At 41.8% G+C, this 19327-nt stretch overlaps 1 protein-coding gene across 6 annotated transcripts in view; it reads right to left on the reverse strand.

Annotated features, from left to right (window-relative positions):
* Positions 1-380: 380 nt before the first annotated feature.
* Positions 381-19327, reverse strand: part of SYNE2 (spectrin repeat containing nuclear envelope protein 2) — a 196589-nt gene continuing 177642 nt past the window's right edge. For 3 of the 6 annotated variants that reach the window (XM_026849688.1, XM_026849685.1, XM_026849686.1), the window contains 17 exons: positions 18877-19039; positions 15159-15346; positions 14862-15012; positions 14196-14378; positions 12945-13082; positions 11847-12041; positions 10755-11037; positions 10331-10399; positions 9396-9532; positions 8335-8461; positions 7008-7219; positions 4534-4734; positions 4042-4170; positions 3355-3543; positions 2601-2690; positions 2320-2366; positions 381-1572 (listed from right to left, as the gene is read on the reverse strand). In XM_026849688.1, coding sequence (XP_026705489.1) covers positions 1347-1572; positions 2320-2366; positions 2601-2690; positions 3355-3543; positions 4042-4170; positions 4534-4734; positions 7008-7219; positions 8335-8461; positions 9396-9532; positions 10331-10399; positions 10755-11037; positions 11847-12041; positions 12945-13082; positions 14196-14378; positions 14862-15012; positions 15159-15346; positions 18877-19039 — 2728 coding nt within the window. In that variant the 3' untranslated portion in view covers positions 381-1346. The remainder of the gene's footprint in view (positions 1573-2319; positions 2367-2600; positions 2691-3354; positions 3544-4041; positions 4171-4533; positions 4735-7007; positions 7220-8334; positions 8462-9395; positions 9533-10330; positions 10400-10754; positions 11038-11846; positions 12042-12944; positions 13083-14195; positions 14379-14861; positions 15013-15158; positions 15347-18876; positions 19040-19327) is intronic. The other 3 variants (XM_026849690.1, XM_026849689.1, XM_026849687.1) reach the window with 2 other exon arrangements.

Here is a 19327-nt window from a genome sequence, read left to right on the forward strand (position 1 = left end):
GAAATCCCTCAGTACCACTCTGAGCTCTCCCCAGCAGGCACTTCCCCTCCCCATACTGCTGGAACTCCTGCTTTAGAAAATCAGTTCCACGGTGAGGAAGTAGTCCAGTGTTTCAAACTAGCAATAAGCATTAGTTGGTTCAACTTTGTATTCTTCTTCTAGGAAATTAGTCAGCTGCAAAGGAAAGGATCTGTGCCCCCGAACACAGGCTCCACTTCTGAATTTTTAATCCCTTGCTCTGACAAGCCAGAGAGGGGTTGTGCCTCTGCTGCCACCCTTGTGTCAGCACACAAATACGCTGACTTCTCCAGGAGGGGCAGGGTCAGCACTGCTGGAGCGTTGGGCTGGCTGCCCCCCACCACACACTGACAGTCCCTGCAGACATTGGCAAAATTTTAATGACAGTACTCAAACTGTACAACCGAGAAGCGATGGCAACGCTGACTGTACACGGTGTGTCTCTAGCCCCTGCCCAAGCATCAGGTTCATTTTAAAGATGAAGCTTATAAAAACGCACAATTCTCTCTCAAGATACTGTACACTATTCAGCAGCTTAAAAACTGAAAAAAACGTTCATTAAAAAAAGTCATTACATTATTTGTATACATCAGGGATAGTCTACATAATCATGTTCATCTAGAAAATATGTGCATTATAAACCATTTCCATGCAATTCAACAATTTCTTATTTCAAAGGAGGTATAAAAAGACAACACAGCAATCCTAACTGCTAGAACACTATATGTAAAACAAAACAAATGTGCATCCTTTTATTGAAGGTGTTAGATGAATAAAATACAATAACGAAGATTCAGAAAGATGTAGATTTTTTTCTTTCCAGCAAGTGATATAGTACCAAAAGACACAGGTAATATGAAGTGTGGGCAGTCATTTTAGGCAAGTTGCCTGTTCAACTGCTGCTTTGTCATGCTACGTTTAAGATTACTGTAATGTGGTTTCTGCATCTAGTAACTCAGTATTCAATCACCTTGCGAGTTTAAGAGCACTGCACCTATAAAATAGTGTATCTATTGCATCAAAGTATAAAGTGTGTTGCTTACAGTTTAAAAATCTATAGAAAAAGTTTGTTTTCCGTACAAAAATGCTGAAATTTTGTCAAGATATACATTTTGAGATGTGAAATTTAACACATTCCCTGCAACAGCAGCAACCTGCGCAGCAGTGTGTAGGATGCAAGGATGCTGTAGTGGCTGGTTTGGGGAACTAATAGCACAAAAGTTTCTGTACTTAATTACGCGACGTCACTGCTTGGTTGATGCTAGCAGCATGAAAAAAGCACCGCAGACAGGGTGTTTTGGTATAACTGAAGATTCATGGGCTGCTGTCTAAGTTGGTGGAGGCCCATTGGTGTATCGCAGCATGGGATAGAAAGAACGGGCAAAGTTGTTTGCCTGGGTGCAGCTGTAGTCTTCCTCAGAAGATGGAATCATGCAAGCCAGAAGTAAAAGCAGTAGAAAGAATAACTGAAGAGGTAAAGCTGCTCGTAATACACGGTAAAAGAAGGAGGGAGACCGAGGAATTGTTTGAGTAGGTTGTGGATGGCTTTCACCTCTGGAAAGGAGAAAAAAAAAAGGAAAAACAAAAAAAGGCACTTTAGACTTTCAATTAAACAAGTTATTTTAACTCCCTCTCCAGGGCTCACGCTACCCTTCCAAGATGCAGGGCTGCGCATCTACAGGAAAATGCACCACACATTGAACACTTGAACTGCAACTTGAAAGCGTGCAAGACTGCTCAGCAGGGAGCCAGCTGCTGCTTTGGGTTTACTGCCCTTACTGCTAAAGAAGAAACATTTGTAATAGCTTAGATCTGTGCTTTCTCCCCCTATTTTCAGATGCAACTGCACTCTAAAGACAGGCTGAAATATAAAGGAAAGCCACTGCCCAGACTGACTGGGCTCTTCTCTGCCTTGGCATTACCGAGATCTATCCTTTGAAGAGGCCCCATGTACCGGGGGTGAAGTTCTCCCTTTGTCTTTCATAGTGTGGTTGTACTAAGTGGCTTTAAGCCCCAAGTTTCTTTTTCCAGGCATGGTGGTGGAATTAAAGGAAGATTTTAAACTAAAATATTCCCCCATTTGGCACAAAAACTATTTTGTCAAGAGTAAAGACAAGCCAAGGTTGCACATCTAGGAGCAGGAGTGCTAAAGGAAACCAGAGGAGACACTGCAGGTAGGCAGAAATCACCTCCACCTGTATGCCAGCCTAGGAAGAAGAGCTGCCCAGTTTCTGCTGGCACTCAGCTCATCTCTGCTGTCCTCACTATCCTCCAAGAGATCAGGCAAACACAATATAATACCTTGTGCTGCTGCTGCTTCTGCCATCTTCAGTTCTCCTCACGGTGATCTGTTGAGACAAACAGCTTTTAGTATCCAGAAACTTGTAGTTTCAGAAACTACAAGGAATTTCTCTTTCTCAGAAAAGACAGCTGTAGGCTTTAAAGCCTTGTTGTAAATTCTGTAATAAGGTACATGCATCCAAAAGGTAAAATGATTAAATTTGAGGGAGTTTTAAGCTAAATATATAAAAAAAATGCCATATGCTGATAGTAAAATATTAGAAAAAAAAAAACAAACTTGCCACCTTCAGAGCAGGGCTGGATTTCTCTGTGACTGGATTACAACCTCCTGAGTCCAAGTCATCTGGGACCAGCAGGAATGCGCTGGCATCCTAAAAGGCAACCACACCTTCCTCTTTAAAATGCATGTTCAAAACTCACAACAGATGAAGTGCAAAGAGTCATCTTTCATTGCCTCTCTGCAGGTGCACAGCCCATTGTCTCTCTAGACAGGCATAACCAGTGGTAAACAGATGCTCCAGTTCTCCAGCAAAAAGAAATGTTTTACTATGTGCAACCTGAAGGAATTGTGATGGAACAGGGGCGTACAGATGCTAACTTGAAAATATCTCTATCCAACGGCTCTCAGGATAAGGAACATACTGATACGAACTACAACTCCTGTGTGTTCATTGCACACTCCCAGCCTGATCCTTGGAATGGATCGTAGGATAATTCAGGTTGGAAGGGGCCTCAGGAAGTTCATCGAGCCCAACCTCCTGCCCAAAGCAGACCAAGAGCCTTACTCAAAGCTTTACTCTGTCTACCCTTCAAACCCCTCAAGGATGGAGACTGCTCAACCTCTCTGGGCCATGTCAATACTGTACTAGCCTCATGGTGCTGAAGTTTTTCTTATAGCCAGACTTAAGTGTTCTTTTTTCAGCTTATGAATTGGGAAGTACTTAAGCTTTAAGTCAGTCTTTAAAAAATACCTTTACTCTTACCATGTTACAACTTTTCAGTGAGAAAGATCCATGAACAAGTATTTAAACTCACCAGATTTCCTTGTATTGTTTTTATGTCATGTGAAACTTGTTCAGTAAGCTGTTTCAGTTTCCTTCCAATTACATGGACCTTCTCATCAGCTTCAATGTAATCACCATCTGATTTAAGCAGCAGGTAAGCAGTGAGTTCTTGAAGTGAGTTTACTTTAAGCTGTTGTTCCAGCAGCTCTTTCTCCAGTTGCTTAGAACAAACAAAACAACCAGTGCAACAGAACGTTACTCTCAACTTTAAGGATGTTCTCATAAAAGAAGGAACTCTGGAAGGCTTTAAAGAACAACTCAACCTGCCTAAGAATCTGCAATACATAGGAATGGCTGACAGCTACATCTGAAATTAAGTTCTCTTCAAGAGACTGGTTTTACCTGCTTGAACTAACATTTAGAAATAGTTGTAGCAGTAATTAATCCATATGGAAAAGATTAAATCTCGGAAATTGAAAGTCTTACTCCAGCATAAAGACTGTTCATAAGGAACTTAATTATGATGTGTAATTACAGAAAAAATGCCTCATATAGGCAATCTCGAGTCCATTTCAGAAACCAGCCACATGCTTGAATACAGCAGGTTTGAGGACAGGCTGCAGACATCTTGAGAAATAAACACAGTGCTCTTCATTTTGTGGTGAGAGCTACTGACTCACTGGAAAAGCTGAGGTGCTGTAGTTAAGATTACACTTACCATTAGCTCCTTTAGGCTTTCCAGTACTGTACTGAGGTCAGCATTTGGATCTGTGACTTGTGCTTCATTCCTTCGGCTATCAGCACTTGCTAACCATAGAATTAGTTTTTGACTCTGATCATGGAAGTCCTAGAGAAACAAAAGGTTTGCACATAAGAGAAAAAACACTTTCACCTGGCTTTGCCTACAAAAAGAAAAAAAAAAAAAAGGCCAGCCCTGAGCAGACAAAGACAACAACAAATTCACGATTAGTGAGGCTACTGCAACCTAGTTAAACTATTCCACCCACATAATAAAAGGGTATATCCAGTTTAGAGATATTTTTACCAAACCCTTTAAACCCAACACAGTCAAGTTTATGAGAAAATAAAGCGTCTTGGATTCTGAGCAACCATTCTACTGATGTGCAGGAATTACCCCTCTGCCCTTTCCCACCCCTCAGCAGCACCCTCAAGAGTTGTTTTCCCTCATAAGCTGGCATGTGGTATGTACCTGGCAATGCAGTAGGGCTTGTTGTAAACCTTTCCTCCAGTTGTCCAATGCATGAGTTGCTTTCTCCCAATGCAAGTTTACCTTCCGAAGCCTGTTCTGAAGCTCTTTGAACTCCGTGCTATCTGCTTTCTGGAATTCTTTGCTGCTCAGGTTAACGGAAAGCACCACTGCTTTGTAGTTATCAAATGCTTTATGCATGTCCTGGTAGAAAAAAAGAGGATTAGGAGCTTCTAGGAATGATGAAAAACATGTTGTTTATTTACAATAAAATTAAATGCTCAAAAGCATCATGGGTATTGGGGAAATGTTGGGCTGTTTGAATCTGGTGGCTTTTCAGATACTGCTAAGGAACAGATTAAGGTGACCTCTTTCTGTTGCTGTTTTGGTTTTGTAAAGCCAAAACTTTGAAGAAAACAAATCTGGCTGGGCTTCCACAACTGCCCTTCATTCCTCTGAGCTGTCTTTTTCCCTCCCATTTGGACAAATATTCCCACAGGTCATCACATGGTATTTCCTCTTGATTTATAAAGGTTTTACCACCTCAGAATCCTAGAATTGTATCATAAAATAATGTTGAAAGGGACATCTGGAGGTCTGCACTCCTTCCTCCTGCTCCAAGTAGGGCCAACTTCCAACTCAGAGCAGTCTGCTCAGAGCTTCATCCAGTCAAATTTTGAGTATCTCACAATTCCCCATCCCCTCTTGGTCCCACACCAGGCCACCCCACTGTGAGAAATTATTTTTTCTTTAGTCAGAATTTCTGTCAGGCCATTTCTCTGACTTGTCAAGGTCCCCCCAAATGGCAGTCCTGCAGAATTTGTGAAGTCATGGCTGTATCACCTAACCACCTTTAAGTTAAGGTTTGAGACCATATTTCTGAAGGTTTTTTTTAAAACACAAATGCCAAACAATACCTTGTACCCTCAAGAAGTTTACAGTTTGAATCAAGTGTACTCAGTCTTTTTCAAGTTGTGGGCTCTTGCAGTAGAAAAGTAAGAGCTGCAGGATAAGTCTTGCAATCAACACAGCTCAGATTGCTTTTCTTAGCAGCCTTTGTAACTAAGAGTGTCAATCTATATATTCTCAAGATCTGTGTCCCACTTGTTGAAAACCACTGGTCCGAATTACATTTCACTCATCAAAGAACTCCATCTCCCTCCTTCAAGCAACAAAGTTTCTTTCAGTATCAGACAATACAAACAGTCCATCACAGACTTCTAAACACCAGTAAGCCAGTCTGCAGCCACAATGGCTTTATCCCTATCCAGGGCACTTGGGATGTACTGGCATCTCATGAAAGTCAAGTCTCAGAGCACAGTGGCTCTTTTAGACACCCACAGAAAGCCAAGCTGTCTCAAAAGGGTATTTACAGTACAGCTGGACTCCTCTTAAGAAAATGCAGATGAGAGAAGGAGAAGTGAAGCTTTGCTCCTTGAAGAGGTCAGACATCCAACCCCATCCTGAAGTGAAGCACTTCCCTCCTCCGTCCTGCAGAGTGTCTGGTTTGTGAGCAGCAGCCCAAGCGTGACACCAAACTGACCAGTAGCCTCAGGATTTGGGTGGGTGACTCCATACGAGGCTGCTGGCAGAAGGGTGAGCACACGGGGATTGTGCACTCCCACAAGTGTTAGGAACACTTGTTCTCTCCGCGTTCAACCCGAGGCATTCTGTTACCTAAGTCCTAGGGACCTAGCACTTCCATGTGCCCTGGTAACCTGCTGGTTCAACCTGCAGACCTGACTTAGTCCCAATTTATGGAAGCCGAGAGTCATAGCAGGCAACATAACATGACCACACATGCTGACAAATACTGAAGTTATTGTCTCTAACTGTTACATTTCTTGGCTGAAGATTAGCAGAGACTGGATTTATTTTTCTTGTTTTTAACTAATACATTCTGTTTGATGAGAAATCTGCATTTGCAAAGTGAAAAAATGCAACTGCACATTTTGAAAGGATGTATCCTTCAACTGTTGGACAAAGGTGCTATTTAGAGGTCTGATTTTTTTTTTCCTAAAACACCATATTGCTAAAACCCACAGCTTCAAAGCAGATCTTTCTCAGGCTCCCTGTTGGAGCTATAACCTCAACCCCAACCCACTCCCAAAAAAAAAAAAAAAAAAAAAATCAGCCTAGACTTTGCAGCCTGTAGACCCAGATAATTTTCAACCTGTTTTTGGTTTGCATATAGGGGAATGGCACAGAAAAAGTCCAAAATGCTGATACCACTGCTCAGAATACCCAACCTCCCACGACAAGGCCTGATCCTAGGCATTTGGGGAATCTAGGCCTTCAATATTTAGCTTTTTTTCTATGTTTGTTTTCTAAAACAAAAGGCCTAAAAGAGAAGTCTAGGGCTGAATGTCTTGTTTGAGAGAGAATAAACACACTGCTATTAGCATTCATACTAGGATCACAAAGAGCATCAACATCCAACATCTTGAAATCCCACTTTTTGGTATGCCGTAACTTACTTTCAATTTCTTGACCCCCTGTTCCAACGCCTGCATGCTGGCTGGGGGTTTCACTGTTTGCAGCTCTTCCAGCTCTTTCTCAGTTTTATCAAGCCAAGCAGAGATGTCGCTGAGATCTGAGTTCAGCTGCTGCCACTGCTGTAATTTCTGTTTCATTCTAAGTTTATTTCTGAGGTCTTGAGCTTGGATGAGCTCCCACCTATCAACAATGCCTACAAATGATAGAACAACAAATGCTTAAGAATGCGTAAAACAGCTGCAAGGAGTTCTACGAGTAAATTATTCTCCAGTCTACTCAAGGCCAAATAATTGCTATCATGTAGATCCTGCTACCTTGAGATTCTGCAGTCTGTAAGTTTCATATCACTGGTCAAGTCATCCACACAGTAATGCTACACAGGGTTTTAATCACATTACGTGAAGATGTTTTAATTCACTTGGAAGAATAAAGCATGGAATTCAATGAGCCAAGCTGTGATTTGGTAGACACCAAAATTCATCACGGGACAAAGTATGATCGAGCAGTTAGGACTTGAGTTTGTGTTTCATCAGTTCAGTGCTAAAGGAGATGGAGGTGCCATGTGTGCGATCACTAGCACTTATTTCTGAAAGCATACTAAGCCCTTCTCAGAGGTCTTCCTCTTCATACCATGTAATGGGACTCATCCCTGGTCCATGTGTGAGACCAGAGACATGAAGTAAGCTGGTGCATGGAGCTAGTCTTCTTTTTGTCACGTGATTTGCTTTTGTGATTGCAGTATAGATGTGTTATTACAATCTCAAGCACCTGAAACCAGGAATGAGGTCCTAAGAGGTTAAGAGAACCAGCTTATTCACCTATTTTGAAGAAAGGAGCACAGTGAAGACCAGAATACATTACCAGCTTTGACAAAACATTTCTGTAAATGGGAGTTGTAGCATCTTGTTATATGGAGTACCAATAACTGAGAAAACGAACCACAGCAATCTTATTTTAGACAGAGACACACTTCTTTGGTTTGAAATCTGATTAAAAGTCTCTGATGTATCCAGTATCACACAAAAGTGAAATTGTTCCCATTCATTCCAACCAGCAGAGATACAAGTATATTGTGAGTGACAAAAACCTCAATTCTGGCAGAAAATGTAGAAGCTTAGAACAGCAAACATGGGTTGGACAGTACCAGATCAGAAGGCAGCTTAGCAAAATACATTAATGTAGAAAACAGCAGTTTACTTCTATTTTCTCCCAAGGCAAACGTGGTGCCTTTGTGCCATCTCTGCTTCGTCTCCCCCAGAGTCACAGGACAAACACCACAGCACCAAAGCCACTCCTAACGCTCTGTACCTGACTGCTTCTCCGCAGCTGCTATATTCACAAGCTCTTGGTCATCCTGGGGTTCTTCGTCACTCATGTTAGCAGAGGTAATTTTCTCCTTGACGCTGCTGCTGCTTGCAGAGCTAAGCTGCTTCACCTGGAATGACATTTTGGTGGGTGAGCCCTGCAGGTTAACAAGCAGTCAAAGTTCAAACTTCATTTTGTGTCACTTTGGGGTGGCTGGGCTGCTGCTGAGCTCTTGCATGTCCGATTTAGCACTGGGCTTCTGCATCTTTGTTTAACAGCTTATACTGGCAATCTGTGCCTTCTCAGTAAAGAAACACACACCATAGTCACGCTAATTATTACAAGACTGGACATGGCAAATTAATTGCTTGTGCAATACATGTACCAGACAATGTACATTAGCTGATGCTTTTTGTTGGATTCTGGATCTTGGCAATAAGACTCAGACTCTAAGGCTCTAAGACTGGATTAATGATGACAAAAGCAGTCAGATACCTGTGCCATTTTGTGCCTGGAAGAGTGCTGGCAACTGGTCCAGATCCACTGAGCCTGGCAGATGCTGGCAAAGCCACAGCTGGCAACCAGCCACCAAGGATGAGGTACCAACAAACAGCCATTTTGGCACATTTTTAAATGCCCAGAGGCAGATTAAACAGTGGGTTGCATGCTAGAAAAGGACCCTTCAAATTGGTCTGCTTAAGAAAGGAAGATAGCTTAGTAAGTATCAAGGGAGGTATTTACAGCCTCTCCTTGGGGATGGTTAAATTCTCCTAGACTTGTCCTATGGCAATAGAGGAAGTAAGTTCCTTCAGACACTGACTCTAAACAGGAGCCTCACTTCATTGTTATGAATTGCTTTAAAGAAGCTTTTCTAGCAAGTGAATAGAGACTCTCACTGGCTACCTGAGCCACCAGAAGTATCATCCAAGTCTGCATAAAGTGAACATTTCCCACATGACTAATATTTTCCTTGATGCTGGAGGTGGGGAAGAGAATGGAGTTACAGGGGAACAACAGACAGACTGTGTAGTACAGGTTCAGTGCCCACAGAGCCTCCAACTCACATAGTCTGGCTTATAGGGAGTACTTGTCTCTGGACCAGACAACACATTTCCAACCATCTCTGCCTGGTTGTATCTGTGTTTCCTGCAGACTGGGCTATCTGGAGAACGCCAAGGATGACCATCTGTAACAGACTTTCCTGAAACAAATAAAACGAAAACCACATGCCATGAGTGCAAAATCCCATCTCCACAAGGAAGCTGTTGCTTTGTATTAAGTTAGAAAGCGCTCTGAATAAAATGGCATCAAGTTATGGCATAAAAATGACAGTTTTGCAGCTTTCCTTGCAAAGCATGCACATTTGCAAAACATCAACAGTGTTTCAAAGGTAATGAGATGAGAGCCATGCAGTTATGGGACATTCTGTTTTCTTCTGGAAAATGCTTGAATACAGATCCGAGTATTCAAAAAACACAAGAAAAGGGCTGCACTTTTGGAAAGTTTGTATCCCAACAGTACTATCACACATCGGCAATGCGTTCCAGTAGGGACAAGTATAGACATGTCCTGATTTGGAGAATATTTGTTCTGGATTTAACAGACAGGACACGCACGGTTCTGTCATGCACAAAACACAAAAAATACGTGCAGAGTTGGAACTACTGCCTTCAGTATTTATGCAATCAAAATTAGAAACAACCAACAAAGTGATACTACCCAGAGCAAACCACCAAGAAAGTACCAAAAGGCTTTGGATCAATCCAATGAAATGCACATTAACCACCTCGGCATTTACCAGGCAAAATCTAAATGGTATGTTCTTGACTGCTTTGTAATGTACATGTGAATACTGCAGCGTAAGAACACCATGACAGGATGAGACATGGTGTCCACACAAGGCAGGAAGTCAGACATTACATATGAGAGAGGTTGAGGAATATAGCGTGCAGCACAGGGAGATTGCCATGTTCAGACACATGCATTAGCAGGTGCCTACCAGAAGATGCTTTCAAAGTTTTTGTGGTCATTTTAAGATATGCCTCAGGATTTTCAGTGATTTCTACATCTGAAAAAAGAATAATGTCATTTTCCTCACTATTCAATATTTTCCAACTATTCAAAACAACTGAAACAATGAGGGACAGCAAAGACAAAAGGACAAAATAAGTTGTTGGTACTATTTTCATTAAACATTCTTAAAAACTAAGGTTTCTAAACCCCTTGTTTCTGAAAATATAAGCTTGGTTTAGATAATACCGTTCCCTTCATCAAGATATCTGAGATGAGTCTCTCCCATCTATTAATAGTACCTGAAAACCAACCAACAGCATGGGAGCAAGACCTCAATCCCCCTCCCTTCCCTCACAGGGACATCCTGCAGTTGTCCATGTCAAAACAAACAGCTAGCAATTGGTTCTCACCTGACAGAGCACTGTAGTATGTTGCTTCTTCTTCATCTTCGTGAGAGGAAGAGCCTCCCACATCACCTGTGTGATCCCACTCGAGCGGGATGGAGTCAACACTGACAGGGGTTTCACAGCCTGATCTTTCATGACCTTGAGTAGGGGGCATAAGATGGCAAAGGGACTGTGTTGAAGAGGGCCCCTCGCTGATGGCCTTCTTATGCCAGGGATCATTCTGGATTTCTCTGGAGTCTTCTGGATCCGTCTCATTTTCAGAGGTCTCTTTTTCATCATCCAATCCCTAAAAATAAATAACAATTATTGCATATTAATTAGATTTAAAATAAATCTAGACTGCTTAATGAGCTCATGATTGAGCCACACACCACTAGTAGGGACTGCTTTGCAGTCAGCTGCAGTAATCGAAGACCATGTGCCTAAAATTAAGGGAAGCATCACTTCTGTCTCCTTCCTCTTTTGACAAAACAATCATCACATCAGTAGCTACCTTCCTCCTTTCAAGACACTCAACCACCACCACCAGATCTCTCTCTAGTTTGCAGAGAGGGGTACCCAGTTCCAAATGGACCGTACAGGTCAGCAATGAAACAGCTACTCATAGATTTTCATGTTACTTCCTCTACCTGGCTTTCTAATACATGTTCTTTGTTTCTGAGCCAAAGCAAATTGAGAATCATCTGAATGTTCCCAGTGAAAAGAAAAGAACATGCTGCTATCCATTCAGGGTTCTCACAAGGAAGTGGACAGATGGAGCTTCACAAACAAAGAGATATTCTAAGCATGTTATTGAAATTAAAGAAACAAAGTGATATTAAAACCACCAAAAAAAGCTTTTGAAGCCCTCAAACTACTACTCTCTAAGTATTAACCCTGTGAATTACTTCCATGCTATTATCCAGAGTCCCAACAGGAGAGTCATGAGGAGACAAGACAGGCGACAGAGATTTAGCAAAGCTGGCACAACTACTGAGGAGCTCCTGACCCCTTTTAGCTCAAACCACTCAGTCAAGCAGCTAGGGATGAGCAATAAGCATTGCAGTTCAAACATCAAAATATTTCCACAGCATCAAAACAACTGCTGCTTCTTACAGGATGCCTTGAAGTCAATCTTTGATGAAACCGGGCAACTCGCCCAAACACTTCTTGACAGTATCGATGAAGTTCTTCCAATTCGTCTTCAATCAGGGTAGCATCCAAAGGCTCACTCTTCTGAATCAACTGCTCCCCAAAAACGATTAATTGATCAATCTTATTGGTGTTTAGCGTTATTTCCTGCTGGAAACCCTATTTGGAACATAAAAGAAAAATAATTACTTCTGCAAATGCCCCTTTCTAGCCTAAGGTTTGCCCTTCTTTTCTCGCCTACTGCAGTAAAAGAAAAGCAGCAATTGATATTGTTGTTTAATTTCATTTGGCATAAATCTTTTTACTCAAGAGGTCCAGAGGTTTGTTTTATTAGCAGGATTACAGTTCCAGATGAAGTGGCTTTTTCCACCCATGTGTACATCAATATGACTGCAGTGTCCTGAGCCTGCAGGGGATCGTGATATGAGAGTTCAACTAATCAGATTTTATTTTTTTGTTGGGTACACACAATCTTTTTCTCTATAGCAAAGAAGTTTGTATGGCTGGCTGGGCTTCCAGCCTACAAAACAGTAAATCTACATCCCAAAACAATTAGCAGTGCAGGCAGAAATGTGAAATGAGCATATATGAGCAGGTAGCAAAGAACTAGTATGTTCTTTAGAGTCACTGCACACGCCTGCTGTCCTATTTCTGTTTGAAAGTCCCAGCTACAAACAATGTACTCAGAAGAGACATCTTTAATGCTAAAAAAAATATTTCTCACTAGAAAAATAATGCCTGAAATTAGGCCCGTAGCTTTTACTTTTAGCCTGCATGTGCTGCCTTCCAGGCCAGATATCACTGTCACTGAATCTCAGTGTCAGGAGAAAATGGCAGGATAGAACTGAGCTTGAACACTGAATCAGAGTTTAAACCATACAGTTTAATCTTGATTCAAAGGACAAGTCTTAACAATTTACTGGTGTCTTAAAAAGAAATAGAGCCCTACAGAAATCTGTTGGCTATTGTGAAGTTCCAGAAAAGTAGATGATTCTGTCAAGAGAGGGCAGCCAACAGGATCAGATGGCCTATATTAAACAACTGCTTTATAAGAATACGTACATTTAACTGGCGCATTTTGTCATCAAAGTTACTTTTTGAGAAGTGCTCCACGTTTGTCAGCTGAAGGTCCATTTCTGTGAGCCAAACAAGGATGCTTTCCCTCGTCCCCTCAAACTCATCTCTCCTGTTGGTGAAGTGCTGAATAGGAAGAAGTGAGGCAGTATTAGAAAACTTCAGATACTAAAGATAGTCACAGTAGCCCTCTGAAAACAGTGTTTTGTTTCAAAACTGCTGTTCACATTAAAGTCCTTCAGGGCACAAACAGCAGCATGCCATGTATAAAAACTGTCCCCTTCCTGCTGTGATACCGGAACAAAGTGTTCTATCTCAGTACATTATTTCTGTGGGAGAGGGAATAAAACTTCAGCAGTGCAAGATGCTTCCAAAAAATTATATTCTTGCTTCCACACTGTACACCTTCTCCCACCTCATTATACCAGTGTAACAGTTATTTGGACTCAGGTTTAACATCCAAATTGTTCTAAATTTAGAAGACAGACAGACAAAGGAAGCCAGCCCCATCTCAAAGTAATTAGAACTGTGACAATAAAATCAGTAAAACAACGGAGAAATTGCATTATGCGTGACCTGACCATGCCAGTGTAATTAATGCATCATTTGACATGGAAGCCAGGAGGCGGTATCTCTGCTGCCATCTCCCACAGAAACTGCTAACAGACATGAAGCTTGCAGTGCCCCACTTCCCAGTGGATTTACTGTTCAGGAAGGGGATCATATAACATCCAAAACACAAACCTCCTATCCTAACTGCACAGACCAAACCCCATCAGTGCTCTCACAGCATCATCCATTGAGCTTTGGGATCTAATAGTTTACCCTGTCAGTTGTTTGTAACATTGCTGTATTTAAAAATCAGGCAGTGACAAGTTTCCCCCAGGGCACAGCACAGAATACCTGTCCAAAGATCAGTTTAACTCAACAAGCAGGACACTTCTTTGAAATGTCACAAGTACACTCTTTGACAACATTCCTCAGTCAGGTAGAGCACACAGCAGGAGCTGGTGACAGCAGCATGCTTCTCCATCACATCTCCATATTTAAAACCTTGTAGGTGAACCACAACTTGGCTTAAGGGCAGAGTGGCATTGTAAACTCCAAACTGTATCTGCACTGAGGCCCCTTTTTTGTCTTCCTCTTATTTATGGAAAGGTGCAAGTGCATGAACGTAATTGGTAATTCCTACAGAAAAACTTACAAATGCTCCCCACTCTCACCCCACGGTGCAATTACCTTGAGTCTCCTCAGAATGGCAGCGACTCGTTTCTGGAGATTATCCCAGCGCTGGTTGCCTTCATGTACCATCTGCTTCAACTTGCTGGCTGAGTCGGTGCGGTTCTCACGGGCCAGTCGCCTGTACTGTTTATTGATCAGCTCCAACTGAGTGAGACGTTCATGTACGTGCCGTTGAAATGCCTGCAAGGCAAATCAAGAAACTCAGTTCCCTTGCTGATAAAAGAAGGGATCCAGAAGATACTATCCATCAAGAGAGGGGATGATGCCCGCCCCTTAAAAACAGACCTTCCAGGTGCAAAATTAAATCCAGAAAAGGACCCATATTCTAAATCATCTGCTCAGACATAGCTCATTAGGAAAAGGAAGAAAAAAAAAAAATCAATCCACAAAGGTTTCTTGCCTATAAAAAGCAAATCTTTTAACTTATGAGCAGGATCTTGTCAGTTCAGAGCATTGGATTCTCCACATTAAAAAAATTCTGGAGACAAATAAATCAGCCAGATACCTGGCGGCTACATACAGGCCAAATTATTTATGTTCTCTGAACATAAACACTGTCGAACTGATGCTTTTTAGTGATTCATTTTACACAGACAGTAAGTATTTAGCAGGCTGACCATTCAGCCTCCGCTGAGCATAAAAAAATTAATTAAAAAAATTCACCTCAAATTTCTTCAGCTCCTCCTTTGCATGTGTGTACAAAACCTCTGAAGAATTAGGCTTAGCTGCTGTACTTTCAGATGATTTTAGCCAATCTTCAAAGCGAGAATAGTCATCCAAAAACCTCTGCCATAGGTGCCAGGTTTCCTCAATTCTGCAAAGGAGATAGAAAAATGGAAAGGTTTTATCACAAGCTAACTGTTCACTTTAGATTTTTTTCTTTTTCAAAATTCAGATTGTGGCGTTTCTTTGAAATGCTGCCACAGGCTTTTTTAGGAGGGGTAAGAAAAAAAGACTTACTTCATTCGCCTTTCCATAGACATGGCGCAAATGTTTCTCCATCGTCTGTCCAAACTCCTGGTAGTCTGCTGGATGGAGTCACATTCTGTCTCATTAGCACATGCATCTGAATCATGTAGCAGGACTTCGCAAATATTAAACACGGATTCCACCCCTGCAGTGTGTTGCTCTATGTCTCGCTGCAGATCCTGCCATTGACAAAAGAATAGCTTCAGTAGAAGGAAACACGCACGGCTATACTTCAGACATACCATTTCAAAATGCTGCAGAGGATGGGGAAAGAGCAATTTGTGTCAGGAAAAGCTTATTTAGCTTTAGAAAACAGAGTTGCAGGATGAGCTGTGCAGATGACAGGCTGACAGGTCAGGACAGAACTGCTATGCACAAAGGGATTGTCCAACTTTGGTTTCTCAGTGAAAGCTCAATCTTCCCGTTAATAGTCTGGACAATTTTAATGTGCATTCAAAATCCAAATGTTACACATACCACAAACACATACCTATTAATTTTGACAGTACATGATGACAGTGTCTCATATCAGCTCGCTACACTGTAAGACTTGACAAAGAACTAGTAGCACACCTTGTGTACTTTAGTGACTATATGATCACGGGGTGATATCACAAATCTTATTCCCTCTCGCAGAGCTCCCACTTTGACAGATTATTTTGAAGGGTCTAGCAAAGACCCTTTGTCTAATATACCCTACAAGGTCTCTTCTCTAGAGCCTGCATCTTCAAATCATAGTCTGGCCTCTCATTCTGTACCTCTTATAGTCAATGTAAATGAGTAACAGAAAAAAAAAAAAAAAAGCCTTATCCAAATATTTATTATTGAAAAGGCAGCTCTGTAAGATGCTACCAACTGTAAATATTAAGAAAACAACAATGTCCACTACATTTCCATTTTTTAAACTAATTTCTGAATTTCCTAATGAAGGATACAGAGACTTTTGCTTGAATAACACGAGAACAACAAAAACAAATGGGTGTTTTACTGACAACAGTGAACAGGAACTCTCATTAAATGGTATTACTGATTTCAGTGAACAGATCAAGTAGAATTGGTCTTGCTCTAGACTTATAAAACCACAACAAAATAAAACTAACAACCCCCCTCCAAACAGACACAGGTCCTAGTGAGTACAAAAGGAGTTGAAGGACGATCTTCCTAGAAGTCAACAATCTGCAAGGGGTCAAGTATCACCCAGTGGCAGGCTTCGGTGTTGTTACACAGGTACCTGAAAGGACTGAGCCATAAATGGTCAAAATTTGGCTTGTGGAATTTGTGGTAACGTACAGCTTTAAGGAATATAGAAGCCAAAATCTTTACATAGATAAGAGACTGCCAGAAGCAGACCCAAAATAGTTTTTGACAGCTTATTAACCTGTTTTCTGAGCAAGAGGCAGCAGTGTCTTTTTAACACAGGCTCTATGTCTGAGAGCAGGCTCAACCCCTCTACTGGTACCTGGGGTATACCTTCTGAATTCATTATACGACACTGGATTTACAGCTGCATTACTGAAAATGAGAATTTGGACCACAGATTACACATCCACTCTACTTGCACTTTGGCAATGTTGCTGACACAATCTCATTACTTTTGGTCATGTCTGGGTTCATGTAATACCCCTAGGCAGAATCTTTGCTGTTTTCCAAGCTATTATTCCAAATGACCTGACGGTAATATGGTGAGACAAACACAACAAAGTAATGGGGCCAGGAACATACACTGAGCCCAAAAAGGTACTTCAACTCTGCACAGCACTGCCCAGAGAGCTTAAACAGATTACATGCTGCTAGACTTCTGCATTAGTGAAACAGCTTTGAAATCTTAAAATTAGTATTATTCATGTTTTAATCTTCATCCTTTAATTGAACAAACATGCCATAAAACATTTATGTGGATGCACAATGCTTTCAAATGTTATTATTCAAGACCGAACAGGTAAAGCTTTTCCAGTCATGGATGTCAAATAAAAGAAGCCTGTAGGGCATACTTCTCACCATCGCTCTGCTCTTGCTGAAATGTTTGGATAAAGCCCGGAAAGATCTTTTTACTTGTCGCATTCACATAAAGGTTTCTCTTATGTGGAGCGGAATACGCTTTTTTTAAAAAAAAAATTGTGTTTTGAGTCAGCACAGTCTTCTCACACTCAGCCTGACAAAAGGTTACAGTAGAAGGAGTCTAGAAGTGCCCAGAGGTCTGCGTTTGAAACGGAATCCAAACAACAAGGCAGTAAGTAGCTCTGAGCAGGAAATGATGGCTCTTCCAGTGAGCTGAAGTTTGAATGCTCATAATAAAAATAAATTAGTTTGGACACAATTCTTTGTGTCCCACGTTCTTCTCTGCCAGGCAATTTATCACAGCCTTTGAGAATGCAAAAGGTTTGGATGGGGAGAAAATATCTCCTTGTTTATGTGACCATTCACAATGCAGATTAAATCAAAGCTTCTGGTGTTTCACCAACTCCTGCAGTGGAGTTGGTGGGAGTGATCTCCACTCTGTCACAGAGGAGCTGGTCCTTCGCATGATGTCTGGGACATGAATGGATGGAGAGCCATATCAACTAGCCCTCAGGTCTAGGTCACTTGGGAATCTTTCCTTAGACATGAAAGCAGCAGCCACAAAGAGAGATGGGAAGGATGAGAAGAACACCCAAAGGTTTTCTTAAAGGCAAATGTTATAAAACTTCCACACTTGACAGCTTTATTCTCAATCCTCAGTTTTAGGACAAATATTCTTGTTTAACACAAAGGCCAGATGACAGCCATTGTCATTCTCAGCCTTCCCAGGGAGACACTTTGAACCTGGGCAGACATACAGCACAGCCCTGAGCAAAGGCTGACTCCACCAGCAAGTCTGTGCTTTGGAGAAGCTGCTTTTCCTTCCCTGGCTGCTCGAGAGAGAAGTTTACTCCAGGACTACCCAACTCATCTCACACTTCCACTTGGCTGGGATAGCTGGCACATTCAGCTATGCCCAATCCTTGCAATCTCCAGCACTTAAAACTAGCATAAATTCATAAGATCCCTCTGATAAGCCACTGTCTTGGATAAATAACTACACATACTCAACCAACACCCAATGGTGCTAGGTTGGTTCACACTTATGCCTCAGCAGGATTCATGCACCATCTCACCCAACCCTGAGGGGATCTTCAGAGCCTGCCTACTGGATCAGGCCTCAGTCAAAGGTGTGTTTGCACAAGTCCACCCTGCAAAATTCACACCACCTTTCTCTGCCAAGCTTGTTCTGCTGTCTGCAAGGAGGGAAAGAGAACTGAGCTAGTGAGGGCAACACATCATGTCACAGCATTAAATCTGTCACAGACAGTTTGCAGGAGACTGCATTCATGCCTTGTCAGCCTAAGTCATCCTCGTGGATTTTGCCCACTATCTGTGCCCTGCCTAGCTCTTGTGAAGTCTGCTGTACTTAACTGAGCAAACCATCAAATGTAAAAATGCTTTTGTTTGTATTCTGCATGTTTTCCTTGGGTAGAGGGGGGGAGGGAGAAGTGGGGGTAAGTCAAAACAATACTGAAATTACAGCAAGCAAATAAAAATTTTCCATGTAATGCATCTTGGCAGAAACATGCCGTGAAAAGCAAACAGTTAGAAGGCCTTGCTAAAGAAAAGAAACAGGTGATTTTAAACCAGGACCAATTGTAATCAGCAGCATTTTAGCTCATTTACTCTGGCTGCTGTTATTTCCCACCTGCTGTTCTGCCAGTCTCTTCTGGATTTCTTGGTCATCACAGATGTCATAAACAACAGGCTTGGAAAGCTCAGACTCAATCCGGGCCAACCAGGTGCGAAGGTTACTCATGTTTTTGTCCAATAGTTGTATAAAAGCAAATGTTTCCTTCAGTTTCTTCACCCTAAGCAAACCAGGAAGAACATTTTGTTACAAAGATCTGCAATCAGTGGAAATTATGTTAGCAGAAGGCGATGACAGGCATGGCTTTATGAAGCACTTACTGTCGAACCAAGCTGTTGCCTGTAAATCAGAGCCATGTTTTAGTCAAAACCTACCTAAATTGGCTCAGCAGGCCTCTGCTCTACAGCTGCAGGAAGGTCTTGTGTGGATTCTTTAATGAAACTATATGAGCAGAGTGAATTGTTGTAGCCTCATTCATCTGCTAGTGAGCTCTTCAGTCAGTTTGTGG

Source organism: Athene cunicularia (genome assembly GCF_003259725.1).
Source record: "Athene cunicularia isolate RWA chromosome 5 unlocalized genomic scaffold, athCun1 chr5_part1, whole genome shotgun sequence".
In the NCBI taxonomy this organism is placed as follows: Eukaryota; Metazoa; Chordata; class Aves; order Strigiformes; family Strigidae; genus Athene; species Athene cunicularia.